The sequence below is a fragment of the Leptodactylus fuscus genome, chromosome 2, assembly GCF_031893055.1.
Source record: "Leptodactylus fuscus isolate aLepFus1 chromosome 2, aLepFus1.hap2, whole genome shotgun sequence".
NCBI lineage: Eukaryota > Metazoa > Chordata > Amphibia > Anura > Leptodactylidae > Leptodactylus > Leptodactylus fuscus.
This window is the reverse complement of record NC_134266.1, coordinates 18,564,456-18,589,759: the sequence shown is the minus strand read 5'-3', so window position 1 is coordinate 18,589,759 and position 25,304 is coordinate 18,564,456. Positions and strand designations below refer to the sequence as shown.

The following is a 25,304-nucleotide window of genomic DNA, read 5'->3' as shown; positions in this document are numbered from 1 at the left end:
GTTTGGCCTTGTAGAAGACTGCGTTAGGTTTTCGAGAACCTTCTCCTCGGCGGTGGCGCCTCAAGTGTTAAACAAGAGGCGACGAGCAGGTGAACATTTTCTCATCACCGGTTGAGACTTAAGAAGAAGCCACGGCGCTGTCTTGTCGCCTGACAGTCTGACAGATATGGGAAATGACATCTTTTTAAGTGTTGCTAAAAAAGTAATTTGTACCAAAAACCCAAGGCTTGTCTCTCTTTATAGTGTCAGGATTGCTGATGTATAGTCACTTTTAAGAAAGTTATTTGTGTCAAGGCTTGCCGTCAGTATCTTGGTGGATTGAGTCTCTATGGAGATTGATTGATGACTTTACTTAAGGTTCTTGTCTGAAAAGAGACTGTGAGATGTGTTCAGCCATCATCGTGTTGAACTTTGGCACTTTTGCAGCACTTGCAGGAAGTAGAGGCTGATTTTAAGGGGACGCTTTGATGTGTCACAAACCAGACTCATCCCAATATAGATATAGCGGGGTGCAGGTGTATAATGTAGAGTCGGCGCCTTTTCTTGGCGTCCAATCACATAGACAGTTGTTTTAGGTAACCTGGGTTGGCAAATCAGGAACTTGCCTAGAGCCCTAAACGGCAAGGGGTTTTCATTTTACTAGACCACCATTGTTTACGGTTAACCCTTTCACTGTCCTAGACCACCAAGAATTTGGGGTAAAACGATGATCTAATAGGGCTGTGCAGTCGGTGGGCCAAACCACTGACTCCTGCTCCAAATTCAACTCCTTCATGAATGGTCACAGTCAGGACTGGACAGACCCTCAAGCTCCTCTAATTCAGGAAACATCGATTGTATTCCTATGACAGTAAATATCTGATTATACAATATCGATAATTGTATAATATCATATAAAACTATTAGATTTTGAACAGGAGACCGAAGACCATAAGGCCTGGTTCACATCTGCGTTTGGGTTTCCGTTCGGGAAGTGAGCTTAGGGAATGGAAACCTATCTGCGTGGGAATCCCACGGACCCCTTAGACTGTAATGGGGTCCATGTGGTTTCCGCTCGGTTTCCCCATGAAGCATGCGGAGAGAAACGTTGTGCAAGCAGTACTTTTCTCTCTGCATGTTTCGTGCGGAAACTGAACGGAAATCACATGGACCCCATTATAGTCTGTGGGATTCCTTAGGTAATCACTTTTTAATGTGTATAGGTTTCCATTCAGGGGCGTCTTCAAGCGGACTTCCCGAACGGAAACCCTAACTCAGATATGAACCAGGTCTCAAATTTTTACGACTCTGTTTCCGATCCAAAACTTACCCCAAGTTGGCTTTCGACTCCACTACCCTGTGACCTAAGGAATATCCTAATTTTTTTTTTTTTTTTTTTTTTTTTTTACCAAGCATTAATTTTATTATTTTATTTATTTTTTGGTTTTTTTTAGAATTGTAACGTTTTATGAAAAACTTGTTGCAAATAAAATTTTGAATTTGGGAAGAATTTCTTTGTCTCGTTGTAGCAATAGTGGAAAACCAAGAAATTGTACGCCTTAAATTGGGGCTGGGCGATTATGACCCGAATTAAAATCACAATTACTTGAACAATTAACCTCAATTACAATTAATAAACAATTATTTTAGGACACTCCCCTTTTTACATGCCACGGTCTCTACTTATACACTATGCCATGATATTATTGGTAGGGATTAGAAAACATGGCTGCCTTGTTTTAGAAAGAACTCTTCTTCCTTTTCTCAGGAAATTACATAATTTCTGTTGGTCACATGACCATGTTGCAACTCAGTCCCATTCCAATGAATGGGACTGAGCTGCTGCATGACTCCGTGACTAATGGACGTGATGGCACTTGAATGGTTCAGCCAGGGAAAATCTTTTAGACTGACACTATCATTTTCACATAAATCATTAGTAAATGTAAGTGCATAAAAACATTGTAATATATCTCCATAGAGGAAAGTGATATCATCTTCATCTCCCAGCAGTCTATAGTTTGCTTTTTCCCACAAGATTTCTGTAAATGATAAGAAGTATCTATAATAATGCATTAAATAGTATACAGCTCAGAAGAGGAGGGGGATGCAGCTGCAGATATCGGCTTTCTCTGTCTGTGAGTGACTGCTGTGAGAGGGGAAGACCAGATCCAAATATATGACCGCATGAAAGCCGTAGATTGTAAGCTACCATAATATTTTGTAAATAGATTAATTATTCATATTTTTCATCTCACTATCTATATTTTAAGGAATTACTATATCTTGCAAGTTTCACTCTGGCCACTAAGCCTAATAATAGACTGACACTTACTAATTCTGTAGGGTTTTTCTTTACAACAGTTACTTTATTTATATCCCAGACAAGCCAGACAGGATTACAACAATTAAGATTTCAGCTCTGAAGCCAAATTGTGATCACCCTGTTGGATTATACTAGTCTGTATATCAGGATCAGTACTAGAATTGGTGCAGTGATTTTTGCATATTTCCTCATCCCCCTTTGTAGATAAAGTACATGCAACCATAAAATTATAATCAAATGTGAATAGGCGCTTTAGAATTTCGCGTTCTTGACTATCGCTCTTCTTGGATAGAAGAATTACAATCCGGCTTTGCTCTCCGAGGAGGTAAAAATTTCTCTTCGCCGAGTGTCAAAATAATTGGCATTCTGCGAGCGGTTTACAATTGTCACACTCAATGGCTGCCTAATTTTAATATAATAATTTTCTTCTCCTGCAATATTTATATTACCTTTTAGAGAACATTTAGCCCGGGGCGGCATTACAAAGAACAAAAAAATTAGATGTTCGGTTTTTGTTTTTTTTTGTTACTTCTGAAACAAATGTTATGAATTTTTTAGAAATAAATGAGTGTTATACAATAAGATTTTATCATGTTATTTTACCTACATATTTATGGTCATGACAAAGCGGTAGGTGTCCGTATTATATGGTCATAGTGAATAACTGATGTATATTACCCGTACTGCATGTAGCCATAAAGTGACTGTGTGTATATAATACTGCCCCTATGTCCTATAGCCATAATATGTATATAATACTGCCCATACATCATATAGCCATAATGTATATATAATACTGCCCCTATATCCTATAGCCATAATGTGTATATATAATACTGCCCCTATGTCCTATAGCCATAATGTGTATATAATACTGCCCCTATGTCCTATAGCCATAATGTGTATATAATACTGCCATACGTCATATAGCCATAATGTGTATATATAATACTGCCCCTATGTCCTATAGCCATAAAGTGTATATAATACTGCCCCTATGTCCTATAGCCATAATGTGTATATATGATACTGCTCATCCGTCATATAGCCATAATGTGTATATATAATACTGCCCCTATGTCCTATAGCCATAATGTGTATATATAATACTGCCCCTATGTCCTTTTTTTTTTTTTTTTTTTTTTTTTTTAGGCGCCGCCCCCTGAGAGGCTGGCTGCCTTGATGCAGTGCTCCAAGCTGGGAGCAAACTTTTTCTTTCCTTTTTCACTCTTTTTCTCTATATCTTCAAGAATCCGGTAACCAAGCAATCTAGCACTATGAATTAGCAACTATAAATCGAATGGAAGACCCTGTGGAGTTTTTTGTTCCTTTTGTTTCCATTGTAAAGCATGGACTCAAGACCTGGTTCAGCTGGTTTCCACATGTGCCTGTTACCATCCCCCCAGCTAGGACAGCATGGCTCAACATGCGGCATGGAAGAGAAACCTACATGGAAATGTGGACTTCTTCGTTCAAGGAGATGATTTCTGGCGTCAATTGCTGATGTGTGAAGATGCTACAGCTGACTGGTATTTCTTTCTATTACTGTGGACACGTGGGACTCTGTTACAACCTGGGAACCATCACCCACCTACCCCAGGAGTTATGGAAGCTTGGCAAGAGAGCAGCACCATGTATACCTGGATGGTCTCTGACTTCCTTGGGGCAGTAGAACACTGTGGTAGGGAGGAGGAGGACGGCTTGTGATGAAGGACATTTGGGGCATTTTTTGTGGTTAAAAGGACAATAGTGCTGATGCAAGATACCAAACTATCAGCTGTGAGCAGGAGATCTCACCACCTACCAAAGAACTGCCACATGTTATCATGATAGCTGCATATGTCCCCCACCTCTGCAAAAATTTCTGCTTGTTATATCCACATGCTGTGACCCCCCTCCTCGTGTCCTACAACCAAGTCGGCTGTATTATTATTATTATTATAATTATTATTATTAACATCAATCTGCACTAAATGATCCTGCAGTGTGTCTGTGTTTCTTTCTTTTTTAGTTGCTCTGATTCCTAGGATTTCTCTATCTGCCATGAGCTTGTATGTGTTTCTCTCTTGTTATATACTACTGTACCTTCTATGAAACTGTATCACTGAAATTTCCTCATTGTGGGACTATTAAAGGAATATCTTATCTTATCTTATAGCCATAATGTGTATATAATGCCCCTACGTCATATAGCCATAATGTATATATAATACCACCATACGTCATATAGCCATAATGTATATATAATACTGCCCCTACGTCATATAGCCATAATGTGTATGTATAATACTGCCCCTATGTCATATAGCCATAATGTGTATATATATATAATAGTGTCCATACATCATGTAGTCATAATATGTATATATCACCTTCAATTCAACAGATTTCCATAATGTATGTATAATACCTGCCATATGGCATATAACCATAATGTGTATATATAATACTAACTACACAACATAGTCGTAATGTATATATGATATACCTATACTGCACATACCGTAGTCATAATGTATATATTCTACTGCCTATAGACATAAGGGATAGGATATATATACTGTACACTATACTGTGTAGTGACTTTTCTGCCCCAATGTAGCTCAACTCTTATTAACTTGAATTATAACTGAGAGGAAGCCAGAAGTCAGAAGAGTAGCGGAGGGGCCCGGCAGCGCCATGTTATAAGCGAGGTGCTGTACAGTTATTACTCCATACCGTATACTTGGTATATGGGAATTTATTGCAACAGATATGTCTGGAGAACTGAGCAGAGTGCAATTATCAGTGAGCAGCAAAGCACTGGGGGAAGTAGTGACTGCCCTCTACTGCTCACCGCTGGCTCTGCAGGATAACCCAAAGAGTCAAAGATACAGCTGGAGCCCGTAGTAGAGGACGTACAATACCTGGGCCTGAAGGGCTTCTTACACAGGTCAGCTTTAAACTGAGCAGCCCTCGTCTTATAGCTACCACTAGCTTACTCTATTTTTTAGCCAATGTCACTGCACAAAATATTCTATATAATCTATATACTATATCTGTATACTATATTTTATCAATTGTAAAACCTATCATATCCAAGGACAGAGAGGGAGAAAGTCTATAGGTCATGCAGAAGCAAATGTAGGTATTGTGAGCCCCACTTCCAACCCTCCCAACCATGTCCCTTTGTGCCCCACATATATAATGCCCCTTGTATATGGCTCCTTGTATATGGCTCCTTGTAGCCTCTATTGTATAATGTCACCCCTCCATCTGCCTTCCACAGTATAATGCCCTGCCCATTTTGTCCTCCACCTTGTGTATAATGCAGGGCTGTGGGATCGCTAGGCCAAACCACCAACTCCGACTCCTCTATTTTTCCAAAGCCCAATTTTGACTCCCTCCTTGACTTTTTCATAAATCCCTGACGGCCTTGGTCTGTTAAAAGCAGTAAAAATCCTCGAATTTATTAAAAATCGAATGATTGAATTCCTATGGAATGAAATATGTGGAAAGCTATGCATCTGCTTAATTAGACAGCATTAATAATTCTAGAATATAATTAAAAACGATTATTTTTGAGTTCCATCCAAGATTGATCCCGACTGCAACTACAACTCCACAGCTCTGCTATAATGCCTCCCTCATTATATATATCTATATATATCTATATATATATATATATATATATATATATATATATATTTATGTAGATTGTGAGCCCGACATAGAGCTCACAATGTACATTTTTCCCCATCATTATGTCTTTTTGGAATATGGGATGGAAATCCATGCAAACACGGGGAGAACATACAAACTCCTTGCAGATGGTTTTATGCCCTTGGCGGGATTTGAACACCAGAACTGCAAGGCTGCAGTGCTAACCACTGAGCCACCGTGTGGCCCCATAATGCCTCCCTCGTTTTGACCCCCCACAGTGTCATATCCTGCTCCTTGTGGTCTCTACTGTATAATGCATACCTCCCAACTTTTGAAAAACCAAAAGAGGGACAAAAATTTAGCCCTGGCCACTTTTGTGTTGACTCCCCCCATTCTCATTAATTTTTCATGTGCCCGCACACAGTATAATCCTCCTACAGTCACCCGTAAATTATATGTCCCCCTCTATCTCTCCCCCAGTTTCATATATACCCTTCATCTTCCCCCAGTTTCATGTCCCCCCTCCATCTCTGCCCCCAGTTTTATGTCCCCTCCATCTCTGCCCCCAGATTCATGTCTCCACATCTCTGCCCCCAGATTCATGTCCTCTCCATCTCTGCCCCCAGGTTCATGTCCCCACATCTCTGCCCCCAGTGTCATGCCGTCCTCTCCTTCATCTGCCCCCCGTTTCACGTTCCACCTCAGTGTACACATTACACTTACCTTATCCTCGTTCCCCCGCCACTCTCTGCTCGCCTCTCTCTCTCACACACACAGTTGTAGACACAATGTGACGTCATCACATCGCGTCTACACAGCCAGTAGGCGGCGTGCAGTGGCGAAGCAAGGAGCTGAACTGTGACAGCTCCTTGCTTTAGCCGCGTATGTGTTCAACTCAGATCTGCGTCCTCTGGACGCAGATCTGAGTTGAAATGGGGACATACCTCCCTCTAACCGGGACCGTGGGACACGTCACCGGAATCGTGAATGTCCCACGGAAATCGGGACGGTTGGGAGGTATGATAATGTTCCCCCTCAATGTGGTCCCCATAGTGCAATGCCACACTTATTGTGACCCTAAAAGTGTAATTCATCCTTCATTGTGGTCCCACCGAAAAATGCACCAACAACAACAACAAATAGGATCACCTTGCCCCGTTCCCCACTCCAGTCTTTGCTGGTGGTGGCTTGGGAACAGCAGGCGCCATGTAGACTCTTCGTCATCCCCGCCAGCTTTTAAGACAGGACCTCAATGGTGAAGGCAGGGATCGGGCGTCTTACTGCTTTATCATTATACAAGATGGCAGATGGGGTAGAAGCCGGGACAAACCTCTCGCTCGGCACCTGAAATTCCAGACTGTCCTGCTGACTTGGGACTTATGAATTTGCATATAGACTTGTTACAAATTCCGAATTTACATAAATCCTAGCTTTTCTAGCGCCGGTGATAGAAATCTTTGATTTTTAACTCTGTAATGTTGTTTTTCCTGTGAAGAAAATGATAGAGGGAGGCAAGGATACGAGGAGAGGGGCAAAGAGAATGAATAGCAATTTGTATCTCGTATTCCTTGTAAGTCCCAGAGGACAACTCATGCAATCATTTGTAACCGTCGCTGGAAGCTCACCAGAGGTTTGATAAGACGTTGGGGGTGGCTTGATGTAACGCCGAGCTCTAGTATTCATTATTTCTCGCTGTTTATTATGGCGCAGATGCACATCCTAAGGAAATAATTTTACTCTGAAACCATTATGAGAGTGTAATGCTATTCGCCAGCCGCATTACTAAGTACGCTCCCACAAACTCAACTTTAATAACGGCATTGCTCACTGTCAGATATCGCCTTCCTCCAACGCTTCTCGCGGTAGATGTATGGTGAGCGCGATGCAAATTCAGTTATTGGTGCCCTCACAGAGGCTTCTGGGAAAGTCGCAGTCCTTGACGTTGTCTATCTTGCAGGGTAGCTTGTGGTAATAGGAATGTATCACAATCAATGCCACGTTATTAAATCCGGTTTTGATTATAAAAATACTTTTTCTAGTTTTTGTATATATACTCGAGTATAAGCCGACCCGAATATAAGCCGAGGCCCCTAATTTCACCACAAAAAACTGGGAAAACTTATTGACTCGAGTATAAGCTGAGGGGGGGAAATGCAGCAGCTACTGGAAAATTTCCAAAATTAAAATGGTCGTAGTTTTTGGGTGCAGTAGTTGCTGGGGAAGGGGAGGGGGTGTTTTGGTTGTCTGTCTGCCCCTTCCCTGAGCTTGAGGACTGTTTCCCCCCCCCCTACTTAGAATTCAGCCTGACTTAATATAGGGTATCTGCAGTGCTGCTATTAACCCTTCCCGACGAAACAGGAGCACTGCAGATCCCCTATATTCAGTAGACCGGGCCGAGGGGAGCTTTTTCAGCACAAAAACTGTGCTGAAAAATTCGGTTTATACAGTATATGGATAGTCACCTAAAAATATACTGCGATAGGTTAGTGAACAGAAGAGCGTACACAGTAGTATTTCCTGTAGCTCAGTTTTTAGCTTTGCTGTGTAGACTGAGACAGGATCAGCGGAGGATAGAGGATTTAATGAAGGTTTGTATTCACCGGAGGTCTAGATAAGGCGAGATAGTAATGATACGCGACCATTAAGATGTTATATTCATCTCCCCTGTCCAAATCAGTTCTTCAATCCATAGAGGGCACAGTCACTCGTTCATGTCTATAGGAAGGTGTTGGCGAATCAGTCTTCATACATACGGTCAAAAGACAAGTGGGGGGAATTTATTCTGACTGATGTTCTGTACATCATTCTGGCGCGAGATGTGGCTGAATTATTTAGAGGCTTTCGTGTGCCAGAACAGAAGTTTTCACAAGTCTGGAACTGGATAGATTTTAGGTATATATCGCACCAGTTTCTGTTGGGCTGAGGCATCCTTGCCCCGGATCCGTCATTCGTGCCAACTCTAATAAAAAGTGGGTAGTGGGGCACAGAAGAACCAATGTGGTGCTTCATTGGTGCAAGAAGGAAACATGCCCCATTTTGACACCCATCTACACCAGAAAAGTGGCGCAGATGGATTAGGAAATTCCCACCTACAGTGTTACAATATCTGACAAGGTCTATTCGTTTTGGGTTGGACTCTTTTGTACCTGGGATCTGACAGTGCCATTCCTATGCTCTTGCCACAGAGTAGGATGAAAGCTAGGCTTGGAACATCCAGATGGAGAAGATGACCATGGACCCGGTTTGGCTAAAACTGCCTGGGTTGAGGGAGTTGTCTATTTCACAAATGTTTGGGGTTTCTTCATGGGAGGTGATAGTTGACTATTAGCAGGTGATAGTGATGGCCGAGGCCCCGCACTACAACAATAAATTCATAGGTTGCAGTTCAGTTGTTGGGAACTAGAGATGGACTCAGTAGACATTGACCTTGGTCGTGACTAGTTTTTTTGATGGTTGGTTTGTAGTGAATGGTTATGAAATTATATCTATTAGAAACTTCTTTCCCTGAATCTTTTTATCTTATTTTTTCCAGGTTTACCCAGAGTTGCAGATAACCAATGTGGTGGAAGCCAACCAACCCGTCACCATCAATAACTGGTGCAAGAGGGGGCGCAAACAGTGCAAGAGCCATACTCACATTGTGGTTCCCTACAGGTGTTTGGGTGAGTGTCCTTGACTATACTTTCATGGCTGAATAGAGCCACATGTGTGTGAACTGCATTCTCATAAGGGAGGCTGGACCTTCATTTTCTGATACAGAGGTCCAAGTTCTCTACATCATAAAGTTAAAGGGGTTTTCTTGGCAGTATCCTAGAAGAAAATGGAGGGGAACTTGCAAGCCCCTATCTCATGATGGATGGGGGTCCTAGTGGTTCCACATTCTAGTCTGAAGTAATAGAACATGTACACCCATCATCCACTGTGGGAAGTTCATTTACACTTGAAGAAGGGTCACTTGTGCCCGAAACGCGTTGTGCTGAACTTTAATAAAGTGGTTGTCTTGCAAATCTGGTGAAGCGCGGTCCTTTATCCCGGTCCATGTATATAGTCTGAAGTAATAGAACATGTATTAAAGGGATTATCCTTTTTCATACAGGTGTCCAGAAAGGTTATTTATAACTAGCTAGAGCCTGCGACTTCATCCGCTGTCCCCTCACCCTTGCGCGATCCACCTGCAGCGCGGCCCGTGGCCCCCCATGGCCCTTTCCTTGCATCCAGCGCGGTCACCTCCCACAGCGTCGTGGGCCAGGACCCCACAGGCCCGCTGCTGCAACTCTGGCCCTCCCCTTTCCCTCCACCCCCGGCTCTCCCATTACCCCCCACCCGCGTCCCCGGCCCCCTTTCCCCCTTTAGAGTTACAGTCACCTCTTACCTCTTCCCCCCAGCACCACCCACCCGTGACCTTGGTAACCCCCCCCCCCCCACTTGCCTTCTGCCCTCTGGTGTGAAACCCGACCCCCCCAGTCCCCTCTCTAACCCCTACCACCAGCACCACTCCCAAACCAGCAAACCCCCCCCCCCCTACCGATCACCCATGCCCCACCACTCCTCTCCCCCTTAAGCAAGCCGGCGATCCCTGTTCCCGCAGCACAGCTGACTAAGATGGCATTTCCTCTGCCAGCGCTGCTATGTTCGTGTTCCGCGCCGGCATCCGGAGCAAGCTGACCTGCCCTGATGTCCTCTGCCGGTGCGTGGGCGCTGCGCTGCTCCTTCTCCGCTATATTCCTTCTCCGCGTCGGCACCCGGACCAAGCTCCGGGGCCGGCGTCATGTTCCTACTGCAGCCTATGGTACGTAGCCTGCAGTAGAAGCGCCGGTTTTATGCTATGCTAAAGCAGCGCTTCTATTGCAGGTTGCATAGCCTAGGCTGCAGTAGGAGCAAAAGACCGACAGGACGGGGACCCTGCGCAAGGCTCCCGGCTGGCATAGGAACATGACGCCAGCCCCGGAGCTTGGTCCGGATGCCGACGCGGAGAAGGAGCAGCGCAGCGCACACGCAGCGGCAGAGGACATCAGGACAGGTGAGCTGTGACTGAGGCAGCGTTAGGGTTAATGGAGACGATCGTTGCAGACAGCGGCCACCCTGACACCGGCTGGGATGGCAGCGGCGGCTGGAGCATGTGGGCTGCTGCCATGTTGACTACGGTCTTCCCGGTCAATCGGCCTGTCCACACTTTGCCGGCAACGTATGGTGCTGCAGCGCTGGCTCCCTAGCCCGCCCACACCCTGCCATGCACCAATAGGAGGTGCGTGGAAAGACCTGGGCTGGCAGAATGCGAGCTCCTACAGCAGAGCAGAAGAGAACTTTGGAGGGTCGCGGTGGCGATTTGGGGTGAGTGACCCACAATTAGAGTAGCCTATTCTTCCTTCCTGGGCAATATATCGGTGTGTGTGAAATTTCAACAAAATCCATTCAGCCGTTTGGCTGTGATTGAGGAACAAACATCTGAACATCCAAACCCACAAACTCACAAACTTTCACATTTATAATATTAATAGGATCAGTTTTAAAGTATGTTTTAAAGACTTTTTGTTTAGGTCATAGACTTACATTTTATTTTTCTAGAACTTTTTCTTCCATGCGTAGCCCTTGCTTTTGCCGCTAATCTGCGCTCCACTGATTCTGGCGCAGTTAGAATTTTTTCTCTACCCCCACCATTCCTGAGCAATCAGTGAAATTAGATGCTAACTAAGCTCTCCAATGTCAAGTCGGTGGTGTCAGACAGTAACAGGCAAGAGGGTGTGATTCTGAGGTCTTACACTTCTGATAGGGAGGAGCAGGCAAGGGAGCACGACTCCGAGCTCCAATCAGAGACAGACGGTACAAGAGCTGAGAATCTACTTCTCACCACCCACTTGATATTAGGGAGTCTAGTTATCATGTCAGACACTAAATCGAAGTGCGCTCATTGCTCAGGAACGGTTGGGGTTAGAGAAAAAATTCCAACTCTGCTGGATTCAGTGGAGCGGCGCATATTAAAAAATTAAAAGAGCGTGAAATGGTAAAAAGTCCTCTTTAAAGTACATTTCCATCCTCATTAGGGTTGAGCGATCGTGTTCGGAAAAAATCGGATTCTGATCGGCAATTGAGAAAAATTCGCAATCGGAATCCCGAACACGATTTTTTTAGGTGGGATCGAGATCGGTGATCATTTCCCACAATGCTTTGCTAGCTAGTCTCCCATTCATTCTAATGGGAGACTAGCTGACATCTCTAGTAGCTACTTACCTGCAGAGATGGCTGGTCCGGTGTTCTTGTTCTTCTTCGCCTCGCTGTCCCCTGCCTCCCAGGTTAGCAGAATGTGGGCGGGTACTGGGAGGGGAGACGTCACGGCTCCCCGACCTGTTCACGCCCACACTCTCCTAAGCTACAAGCCCCGCCTTCCTAGCTCTTTAAACACTAACCTGGGAGGCGGGGGCAGTGAGGCGAAGAAGACCGAGAACACCGAGCACCGGACCAGCCATCTCTGCAGGTAAGTGAACACCAGGGGGGACTAAGTAGCCGGAGGATTAATAAAAAAATCCTCTGGCTACTTAGTGATTTAAAAAATTCACTACACAGTGTGGATTCTAACAATTAAAGCGTCCAATTGTTAGATTCCATGCTGTATAGTGAATAGGATTGTTTTTAAAATCTGATCTCCGATTAGTAAAAAAATCCCATTGACTTGCATTGGGATCGGAATTGGGATAAAGATCGGGTTCGAATGAAAAATGATCGGAAATCGGATTTCAAAATCGATCCTGAAAAGTCAAGATCGGCTCAACCTTAGTCCTCATTTATCAAAGTCGACAAAGCTTCCTAGCTGTGCACAGACAATGAATTTGCCTTTTTAGGTATCCTAGAAATCCATGGTAGGTGCGAATTGGAAACCCACAAGTGATCTCAGGGTTGTCTTGCACGGGGCTTCCTGGTCAGTGTTATTTTTGCTTGCGAGACATGTTGACAGCAGCGTAGTCGTCGTGCGAATATATGTTTGATTTTTCTCATATTAAGAAAATAAACTTTTGTTGGTTCTGTGAAGAGAGGTCCTGCTGGGGCAAAGAGCCGGCATTAAATTCTCGTTACTGCCTTTTTCGGAGGGGTTTTTTTAATGTGGGTTTTAAAACGCCCTATGCAGAATATCGCCGGCAGCGTGAAATCTGTTTCTTTTATTACACGTCACCTTGATTTATCTCGGCTGTCTCCGTTTTATGACACCTTAGAAAATATCCCATCATAATGTGTGATTTATGCCGAGGAATTATTAAGATTCCCGCGTGCCATTATTATCTCGGTATTTCGGGCCGGAGCTGTAATTATTTTCACAATAACATTTTAATGGACAATAAAATCAGATTTGGTCTAAAAAAAAAACTAATGACCATAATGAAGTCAAATGATGATTTTTACCATATAACAACGCTGAAGATTTTTTTAATAAGTAACAAGTTCACGTTCCTAAAGTCTTCTCAGAAAGCCAACAAAGAAGTGTATTGAAGAGGGATCGGGGCATCGGAGAGTCCTCCAGACACTGGGAGGCAGTGATGTCATCAGAGAGCATCGCCCCAATCCTGGCAAATGGGGGAGAGGTCACCAGGAAGTGTAGTATTATATTGTCTCATGTAGATGCCTATGTAATACTCGGAGGACTCGAGTTTACCGGGATGGGAGGCGCTTGGCTACAACTAGAGATGAGCGAACACTAAAATGTCCGAGGTTCGAAATCCGATTCGAACAGCCGCACACTGTTCGACTGTTCGAACGGATTTCAAACCCCATTATAGTCTATGGGGGGAAATGTTCGTTTCAGGGGTACGCAAGATTCGATAACATTATACTTACCAAGTCCACGAGTGACGGTTGGGCTGGATTCTCCTTGAAGTCTTCTCCCGGCTCAGCGCCCCCGCGGCGTCTTCCGGCTGGAATTCACTCTGCCTAGGCAGAGCTGACTGCGCATGCGTGGTCGGCTCTGCCCGGCGCAACGCCTGAGCAGAGCCAACTGCGCATGCGAGTGCATGCCTGTGCATGCGCAGTCAGGCTCTGCCTAGTCCGGATGCCTAGGCAGAGTGAATTCCACCCGCTGCACGGAGAAGACTTCTAAAGGTAAGAGAAGAACCAGCGTTGATTGGCAGAATGTATAGCATTCTGCCAATCAACGCTGGTTCTGCATGGAACCTTAAACTTCGAACAGCTAGTAGTGTTCGATCGAGTACGAGTATTTCGAATACGTAGTATTCGATCGAACACCTACTCGCTCATCTCTAGCTACAACGGCTCTGTATTCTAGTTTATAGAGAAGCTTCTCGAATTGGGCACCACCTTTGAGATGTATCATTAATAAGAACCTGGGTTACTAAATCATCAACATATTCTTATTTACCGGTGGGAAGTCCGTCCGGAGATTGTTTATTACAATACCTTCATTGTAGCCCAGAAATGAGTCCAGTGTTGGACTAGTTTTTGGTTCCCCTGGTGTATTTCTTTACTGATGGGGACCGGACACATCGGCTTCACTGAGCACGTTCTGGACGTGAGACACATGCATTGGAGCAGAGGTCCTTCAGCTTTTTGGAAGAAATGGGCATACGCCAGGAAGACATCCTTCAGTATTAGTGTAGAAGAAAGTATGGAACAGCAACCAACAATAAGTTGCCATATATTATCCTTAGGTGACCACTAATAAGTGGAATTTGTATAGGGGTGTTATCCCAAAATATCAACACATTCCTGTATAGAAGATAGACAAACCCTTCATCAGGCATAAGGTATTGGAAACAGTGAAAGGCCGGTCGACGCTATTCGAGTGAGGGCCAACGCAATGGAAGCTAAGAGGATGGAGAACACCGTGACTCACTCCGGTTTTGTTGCATGACGCCCGCTTTTCTGTGATGTGGTCACAAAATGTGCCAGTCATGGATCTCTTTTGTGACCCGCTAACGTAACCTGCCCACATCACATATACAACCGAGATTCCACAATCCACTGGGCGTGGGAGAGATGCCCACCCTTCGCGGGTGCTGGTAGATAGTTTAAAATGAAAAAAACATGAGGTCCATACCTTTTGGATAGAAACAGGAAATAAATTGTTGGACACCATGGCTGCTTTCATCCAGTCCCTCACCTCTACATTGTCTGCGCCAGGTATCGCGTCTCGTCTTCATCTACGCTCACCATTAATTCCACAACTGGAAATCTCTAAAAGAAAATTCCTGAATAAATTGTAATGTATCAGGCGTTTAGGTATTCTATCGGTATGTCTGGTCTCCTCCGTATTAATGATCTCCTATACCCCAGCCTAATAACTATGCGGGGCACTCTGCGCTATGTACGGCGGGCGCGTCCAATGGTGAATTTGTATGCTGATCTGACGATTATCATGCTGTGTGTTATACAGCGGGACGCCATTAGGATTTGCGTTAAGCAGTCCTTCACAAGTAAACATTCATCTAGGGTTTGATTATTCTTTGATAAATCCTCCGCTGGATGTTTCTGACTAACAAATCCCATTTTCCCAGTCTTCATATGTTTTTTCAATCAAGCCTAGGTCCTTTGTACGAGATGGGAAAAATCCAGAGATGAAGGGACGCAGGTCAGCGGAGCTTGTGCGGGGAGCGGCTGACAAAGGCGAGCCTTAATTTACAGACGTAATGTGCGCTTCCTAGGGAGGACGGGGACTGTGAGAGCGGAAGAAGTGTCTGTAGCCCTTAGCAAAATGCCCTACTGTCGATCTTTAAGCCTGGTTTCTATTATTTAGGATGGTTTTCTATGGGGAAATGTTTTGCGGGTTCTGAGTCCTGCCGATGGCAATGTTCATGGGCGAGGGATGGTTTTTCATACTCAACAATGGAGTTGTTAGAAGAAACATCACAGAGAAAAGGGGGTGCCTAGTTTTGGTCCCTCTTGTGCACCATATTAGAGTATGCGCAGAATTAGTTGAAATAAAACATAATATTTGAATAAAGAATAAAGAGGTTTGATGAAGCTTGCAAGAACATTCCCTGCACTGGATCAGCTTCATTACTAATATATACCAGGTTTCCCTGAGCCTCCATTTGTTAACTTTGCAGAATGCAGCCGGGTTGGGGCAGAAATCTCATTCCTCTGCCTCCCCTGCTGATGCCCCCCAACCCCCTGCTGATGCCCCCCGACCTTGTCACATGACAAACTCTTCCCTACTCTATGGACTTGCCGCTGGAGTAGAGCAGAGTCCATGACATCACATAAAGATGGCACAAGAGTAGGGGAGGCAGCATGCAAAAATATCAGACACCCCTTTGCAAAAGTAAGCAATGGCTCTCCAGGGGAACTGGTTATACCTTCATTGACAAAAAGAAAATAATTCCCTAAGGATAAGGTTTGGTGACTGGGGACTCTGTCCCCTATTCCATTTTTAAAATGCAGAATGCGTAAAATGCTGACTTTTCTCTCTGCCTTTTCCATAAACTCCATGACCCCATAAACTTTTTAAGTGGTTTGTGTTTCAATCTTTCGGGTCACCAAGTGGACTCCAAGAATGGAAACCCCAAAGCAGGTGCAAACCTAGAGTAAGAAGGAAATGTTGGAAAGGAATGAAACTGTACAGTTGGGTGGACACTCTAGTACCCTGTTGGGGTCTCTAACCTGGGTACAAGATGAGATATGGTTGGGCATGGAGGGATACATTAATTGACAAAAAGAAAATTAAGAGGAAATCCAGCGGACCCCATAAACTGTTTAAGTGGATTGGATTTCAGGTTCCCAAGTAGACTCAAAGAAACCCTGACGCAGGTGTGAACCTAGCGTAAGAAGATGACGTTGGAAAGGAATGGGCAGAGGCTTTAGTACCCTGCTGGGCTCTCTATCCTGGGTACTAGATGAGATATGGTTGGGCATGGAGGGATACAGTCTCCTGTAGAACATTTGCTCACAGATGTTACAGCTGGGCTTGTAGATCCCTCACACTCATATTTTTCCCAAACTGGCGTTCCCTCTAGTCCCATAAATTGGGGATTGCCAATAAATTTGGCAACCGGGCAGGCAGTGAAGTGTTGTACTTTAATGGAGACATTTCTAGGAAATCCTTGCTGTATGGGCGAGCATTATCCTGCTGAAAAATACCATTCTGTCATGAAAGGCAACACATGTGGCTGTAGGATATCCTAAGCATATCACTGAGCTGTTAATGTCCCTTGTATCACTACTAAGAGTGACCGACTATTGCAATGATGACAAACCTTTTAGAGACCGAGTGCCCAAACTGCAACCCAAAACCCACTAATTTATCACAAAGTGCCAACGCGGCAATTTAACCTTAATGTGCGGATCCACAATTGCACACAATTACAGAATTGCAAAATATGGTCATACGAATGGGGCTTTATAGAGCTCCACTGTGACCCCACACAGTCCAATCTGCTGCACAGTGGTCCCCACACAGTACACTTTGCTCCACAGTGGTCCCCACACAGTATAATCTGCTGCACAGTGGTCCCCAAACAGTATAATCTGCTGCACAGTGACCCCCACACAGTATAATCTGCTGCAAAGTGACCCCCCACACAGTATAATCTGCTGCACAGTGGTCCCCACACAGTACAATTTGCTCCACAGTGACCCCCACACAGTATAATCTGCTGCAAAGTGACCCCCACACAGTATAATCTGCTGCACAGTGGTCCCCACACAGTATAATCTGCTGCACAGTGACCCCCACACAGTATAATCTGCTGCACAGTGGTCCCCACACAGTACAATTTGCTCCACAGTGACCCCCACACAGTATAATCTGCTGCAAAGTGACCCCCCACACAGTATAATCTGCTGCACAGTGGTCCCCACACAGTATAATCTGCTGCACAGTGGTCCCCACACAGTACAATTTGCTCCACAGTGGTCCCCACACAGTACAATTTGCTCCACGGATGGGTGTCCAAAGAGAGGGCTATGAGTGCCACCTCTGTCCCCGTGCCATAGTTTCACCATCACGGGACTATTGTATGTGATGTCTCCCCAGATCATCCCACCAACAGGGGGCAGTATGTCGCTCCACAGCAGGTTGAATCGCTCACCATACTTATACTACCTGTGTAATAATGTATCTACATGTTAGTAACAGTGATTGACCGCTCTTATTATAAGCTTTACTTTTACAAGCTTTCTTCTATAGATGTATTGTGTGATAGGGCTTCTTTGAATGCATCCCTTTAAGGTTGGGGTTGTTTGTCTTGTTTGCTGCTTATGTAGCTGACTTGTCGGAGATTTGGCGGTCTTTCATTGTTTACCTAATTGGGTTTGTTTTGTCATATGCGCAGCGTATCCTGCAGGCAATGAGTGATACAATGAGTAATATTACTTGGCTCCCGGACAATGGAAAACGAATGCCTTTCATGTACGAAGGAGAAAGCTTTTGTTAAGTCTGGATATGTAAATTTCTCGATGGGGCTTCTAAAATAGCTTTTTTTTCTGTCTTACACAGGTTCATTTCTGCCCCTTTCTAACCAGAATCAACCCTTTCATTGCCAGGTGCACAGTGGCTTCCAGTGGTGATCTCTCTTGGCAGCCGGCTGTGTTTGGGGAAGCGGAGCATCGCTAGATTTTGGCCCAAGTAGTCGGTAGCTGGCGGCGTTTGGCGCTTATGTAATACCGCACACTGCAAGACATTCAATAAAAATAGATTATTTTTTTTTCATAGAATACATTTCACTGCTCACTAAAAGAGGTGGCATTTTCCATTACTGTTTTTGGAAATTCTAAGTTAAAAGGGAAGTCCATGACTTTTTGTTCACTCATGGTCTATGCATAGGACAGGCCATAAATATCTTATCGGTAGGGGCCGACTCCATATGGATCAGCTGTCCTGACCACTATATAGTCCATGGAGCCTGAAGCAGTTGACTTCAATGGGAGCTGAGCTGCAGTACTGGCTCTGGCCACTATGTAGAGCGTGGAACCAACTGCTTCCAGCTCTGTGCACTGTATAGTAACAGTACCAGACATCACCTACGACAGTCGATCACCCCTAGTAGAGATATGAGGGATACTGGCTCCGGCCACTATGTAGAGCATGGAACCAACCGCTTCCAGCTCTGTGCACTGTATAGTACCAGTACCAGACATCACATACGACAGTCGATCACCCCTAGTAGAGATACGAGGAACACTGGCTCCAGCCACTATGTAGAGCATGGAACCAACCGCTTCCAACTCTGTGCACTGTATAGTACCAGTACCAGACATCACATACGACAGTCGATCACTCCTAGTAGAAATACGAGGGACACTGGCTCCAGCCGCTATGTAGAGCACAGAGCCAACCGCTTCCAGCTCTGTGCACTATATAGTACCAGTACCAGACATCACATACGACAGTTGATCACCCCTAGTAGAGATACAAGGGATACTGGCTCCGGCCACTATGTAGAACATGGAACCAACCGCTTCCAGCTCTGTGCACTGTATAGTACCAGTACCAGACATCACATACGACAGTTGATCACCCCTATTAGAGATACGAGGGATACTGGCTCCGGCCACTATGTAGAACATGGAACCAACCGCTTCCAGCTCTGTGCACTGTATAGTACCAGTACCAGACATCACATACGACAGTTGATCACCCCTAGTAGAGATACGAGGGATACTGGCTCCGGCCACTATGTAGAACATGGAACCAACCGCTTCCAGCTCTGTGCACTGTATAGCACACAGACCAAATGAATCTCCGAACAACAGATCCATGTAGGGGTCGGTTGTTAGTCCCCTACTGTACACATATTTATGGTCTGTCCTAAGTATAGGTCATACATTTTTAAAAAAAATCCCATTAGAAGTTTTTTGGGATATTTTATATGAACAAAGTGATTGTTTACAAGAACATGGAATATGGTACCAAAGCTTAAAGGGGTTTTCCTTACAATAGGTCATCACTATGTGAGTAGTGGGGGGGTCTGACACCTCGGATACCCACAGATTAGCTGTTAGAGAGGCCGCAGTGTTCAGATGTGTGCCGCTGCCTGTTCACTGAATACCAAACACAGCCCTGTACGTTTCGTAGGGGCTGGTCATGGTATGGCAGTTCAGTCTCATTCACTGGAATGGGCCTGAGCTGTTGCACCGTGGGACTGATGAAGGCGACGTCATTGGTATAGCGAAGAGCCACAGCCTTTAATATAGTTGTTGAGGAAGTTCCCGAGGTTTCGTCTCCTCTGATCATAAAGGTCATAAGATAGGGCATCGGTATGTCCTGGAAAGCCCCTTTAAGACCGCCATATGCGACAATCATAGTGGTAGCTTATGACATAAGAATTTCTTCAGCAGGTTATTTTCCACTCTCTTGGATCAGTTCCCAGTTTTTCCATATGCAAAAAAAATAGCAAAAAAATCAGTATATCTGGACTAGTCGCTACAATCAAAGCTCTTCTCAACCTTATAGGTGCCGCTCCACTGATTCCAGCACAGTTGGGCTCCTTCCTCCGACATGCAATATACTAATCATGCTCTCTACTGTCAGGTGGGCGGTCCTGGACTGGAGTAGACAATCAGGGACCCCCCACCTGACAGTAGAGAGCATAATTGTGCTAAAACTGCACTGATTTCTCTGTCATATTGGGGGCTAGAGGAAATATTCCAACTATGCTGGAATCAGCGGAGCAGCACTTTTAAAACCTGCAAAAAGGAGAAGTTAGCAAAAGGCCTTGTGTAGATTTATTCCATTTGTAGGTTCACTAAAGGATATTCCTCAATGTTCTTAGTGCCATAAAGTGCGCCCCAAAAAATCAGTTCTTAGATAACTTTGTATTGGTTGTAGAACAGCTTGAAATGTATATATCTTATTTATTCTGCCGTTCCTTCATTCTACTGTTGTGTGCTGTGAGCCAGTCAGTCTCACTCTGCTGCTCTCTCTCCCCTCTCGTAGCATCCAGTCTCACATTTACAGAGATGTTGCGATATTTCAGCTACATCCCCCTCCCCTTCCTTCACTTGAAGTGTTTGCTGTCGTAGCTTAGACAGAATTTTTCTTAAGAAGTTTATCAAGTCCAACCTATAAACCTACCAAGTTGATCCAAAGGAAGGCAAAAGAAAACCCATGAGGCATATGCCAATTGCTCCTCGAAGGAAAAAAAAATCTTTTCAACTCCAAATACAGGAATTGGATGATTCCCAAAAAATCTAGTTCCCATAGAATGTGATGTTTTTACTTTCCAAAAAATTCACCCCTCTTGAACTTGTACAAGTTATCACCATATCATGTGGCAGAAAGTTCCGTAGTCTCACCGCTCTAATGTTAGATTCACACTAGCGCCAGGCTATGTTGACCGGGTCCATCGGTGGACTCAAATGATGGAGTGGTTACACATGGCGACTGGTGGATCTCATTGACTATCATATATACAGGGGCCCAAAAATGGGCTGCACGGTGGCTCAGGGCTTAGCATTGTAGCCTTGCAGTGCTGTAGTCCTGGGTTTGAATCCAGCCAAAGACTAGATCTGGAAGGAGTTTGTAGGTTCTCTCCGTGTTTGGTGAGTTTCCTCCGGTTGCTCCAGTTTCCACCAAAGACTGATGGGGAATAGAGATTGTACGGACAACGAGCAGTGATTTGTATATCTGGTGCAGACTTAGCAGAGTCAAATTTTGGTAAATATAATAAAATTTTGGTAAATATAAAATTGTGATAATACATTTGAAATTTTATTTATGAAGTTACGTTGAATAATGAAAAAAAACATTCGACGCTTGATTGTAACTATCCCTCCCCTTTTAGCAAATCCTCCTTTGGTAGCCTTCCTAAAACGTTGCGGGCATGGCCGATTTCGTCGTGTAAATTGAGTTTTAGTCTTTGGTTTTGCTGGGAATGAATGTAAATCCTCCATTCTGGGCACATCTATCTGCTTTGCTGGAGAGAGGATCTTGTGATTTTTGTTCCCCACGCTCGTGTTTCTTGTGTTGTCTTGCTTTGCCTCAGTGGCTGAGCGGCGTGCGCCCCTGTCTGCTTTACTGTACAGCTTTTGTGACTGCTTATTTAGCTCGGCGTGTATTTATAACGGGATTAGTGATGCTGAGAATTGTGGAGAGGGGGAAACACGGCTTTGTGTGACGCCAACATATTTGTTGTCGTTTGCGTTCGCTATGTACACCTTCACTGCGGAGACTTATCATCTGTTATTATATGGCGAAGTGACTTTATATACAGTTGTGTTCTGGTCGTTTACTATTATTGCTGTCGGGGAACTAGAAGTACCAGTTTGTCTTACAAAACCCGTTGAGTATAGGCCATCAATCAATGGTAAAAACCGGTATTTCTAAGGAACGGCGCGGAGGAGATCACATCTAAAGGTAAGAGACGAATAGCCTTTCTAAAGGCTATTCCGATGTCTTATCTACAAAAAAAGAGGTTTTAATGGTAGAATCCCTTTAAAAAGAAGCCCACGGACCCCATAGACTATAATAAGGTCTGCTGGGTTTCCGCCCGAAAAATGCATTTTTTAAGAGGATTCGGGGGATGGAATCCCTGAATGAAAACCAAGCACTGGTGTGAACCCAGCCCAACACTGTCTAGATCTAGGGTTATACCACCTGTTATTGGGCTCACTTTGCAACAGAAATTTTTAACAAATTGGGGTCATGCATTGGTGCATCTTAAATTCTGCCATTTCCCATCAAGCCCCACCCCATTGTCAAGAAAGCCATAAATAGTTTCTAAAACACATAAAAATGTTGTTACATTTAACTTGGTAAATCTACTATAATATTTTGGTGTAAACATGAATGTAGACTTCAGGCGCCCCTTTAAATGTGAGGATGACAATGATAGGAAAACCAAAAATGTAGGTGCCGGCGGTAAATCTATAAGTACATGAGCCAGTGGGATTTTTCCAGCCTTGGTATAAATACTAAGAACAGAGTTTCAAGGCCGCATCTCCTATAAGCCGTGTGCAGGGATAACTAACCCTCTAGCTTTGCTTTTAATGCCGTTTTCGCCCTTTTCACCGCCGCGTTTATTGGCCACGTGACTTTATCAATACGGCCTTTGTGTTAGCTCAGTAACTCTGGTTCCAGGAAAAATCATTTTTATTTGACAGGCGGCGTGCTCGTAATGATGGATGGGCTTAATTTCCTGAAGAGAGCTGAGGATGTGTTATATTGTTAACTGTTAGTTCTCTCTACACCGTGCAGTGCCAGTAAGGAGCTGCGAAAGCAATATATTTATGTATTGTAGTGATGAGAACACTCAGCAATGATAACCTGAAGCCCTGGAGCAGATAAAGTCATCTTATGTATGCCATAGAGTGTACTGTACTGTAGCAAGACTGGGAGGGGGTGCAGAATCTATCTCCTATCTATCTATCTATCTATCTATCTATCTATTTATCTACAGTATCTATCATCTATCTATCTACTATCTATCTAGTATAATCACGTGTTTTATTATACTACTTATACTAGTGGCCTCCATACAGTATAATGTCCCATAGTGGACTCCATACAGTATTATGTCCCATAGTGACCCCTGCACACAGTATTATGTCCCATAGTGGCCCTTCCACACAGTATAATGTCCCATAGTGGCCCCTCGCACAGTATAATGTCACATAGTGGCCCCTCCACACAGTATAATGTCCCATAGTGGCCCCTCGCACAGTATAATGTCCCATAGTGGCCCCTCCACACAGTATAATGTCCCATAGTGGCCCCTCCACACAGTATAATGTCCCATAGTGGCCTCCATACAGTATAATGTCCCATAGTGGCCCCTCCACACAGTATAATGTCCCATAGCGGCCCCTCCATACAGTATAATGTCCCATAGTGGCCCCTCGCACAGTATAATGTCCCATAGCGGCCCCTCGCACAGTATAATGTCCCATAGTGGCCCCTCGCACAGTATAATGTCCCATAGCGGCCCCTCCACACAGTATAATGTCCCATAGTGGCCCCTCGCACAGTATAATGTCCTATAGTGGCCCCTTCACACAGTATAATGTCCCATAGTGGCCCCTCGCACAGTATAATGTCCCATAGCGGCCCCTCCACACAGTATAATGTCCCATAGTGGCCCTTCGCACAGTATAATGTCCTATAGTGGCCCCTTCACACAGTATAATGTCCCATAGTGGCCCCTCGCACAGTATAATGTCCCATAGCGGCCCCTCCACACAGTATAATGTCCCATAGTAGCCTCTCCACACAGTATAATGTCCCATAGTGGCCCCTCGCACAGTATAATGTCCCATAGCGGCCCCTCCACACAGTATAATGTCCCATAGTAGCCTCTCCACACAGTATAATGTCCCATAGTGGCCCCTCGCACAGTATAATGTCCCATAGCGGCCCCTCCACACAGTATAATGTCCCATAGTGGCCCCTCGCACAGTATAATGTCCTATAGTGGCCCCTTCACACAGTATAATGTCCTATAGTGGCCCCTCGCACAGTATAATGTCCCATAGTGGCCCCTCGCACAGTATAATGTCCTATAGTGGCCCCTTCACACAGTATAATGTCCTATAGTGGCCCCTCGCACAGTATAATGTCCCATAGTGGCCCCTCCACACAGTATAATGTCCCATAGTGGCCCCTCCATACAGTATAATGTCCCATAGTGGCCCCTCGCACAGTATAATGTCCCATAGTGGCCCCGCCAAATGGTATAATTTACCATAGTTTCCCAACCGCACAGTATAGTCTTCTATAGTGGCTCCCACGAATTTCTAAAAAATTTCAGGTTCAGCCAAACTTGAAATTTTTGGGGTTTGCAACTCAACTTTTATTATCCTCTGGGGACTCTTCAGACCCCCAGGGTATAATAAGAGGAGGCCCAGGGGAGGTGACAAACATAAAAAATAATGTTAGTCACCTCCCATAGACCGCAGTGCGACTGGACATCAGCACTTCTACGTGACGTCCAAAACCTGAGTCGGCCTCTTGCGGTGATGTCATTACACATAATGGCACCGATGTAACCCACATGACTGCTGAGGCCCAATCGGCGGACACCATGTAGTCAGTGGGACCTGAGCTGCACTACTTACACCCGGCCACTATACCTGCACTGCTTCCAGCTCCGTGATATGGAAACGGCCCCTATAGCCAATAAATAATATGGACAGGCCTTTTAGAGGTGAGAAAGATCCCCCTAATAAATAACTACTAGAAGAACATTTCAGACGACTCCTCACCACTGTAGATAAATACGGCTCGTGCGAATATTCCTTAAATCTCTGTCCTGCGCCCTGTTGTTTTGTATATAATACAGAATTCTCGTTCACACCAAATCCCTTCTGCTTTGTGTCCTCTTCATAACCCTTCACACCAGACGGAAAATATAATGCCTCTGATCTGTGTGAAGTGTCGCACCTTCCCAGGCCGAGGAGAAGCGTAGCCTGCGCCCTCCCATAG

General features: G+C 44.7%; 1 protein-coding gene across 4 annotated transcripts in view; it reads left to right on the top strand.

Annotated features, from left to right (window-relative positions):
• APP (amyloid beta precursor protein) overlaps nt 1–25,304 on the top strand; it is a 217,671-nt gene that overhangs the window by 88,196 nt on the left and 104,171 nt on the right. For all 4 annotated transcript variants that reach the window (XM_075263474.1, XM_075263476.1, XM_075263475.1 and 1 more), the window contains exon 3: nt 9,480–9,609. In XM_075263474.1, the coding sequence (XP_075119575.1) occupies nt 9,480–9,609 (130 nt within the window). The remainder of the gene's footprint in view (nt 1–9,479; nt 9,610–25,304) is intronic.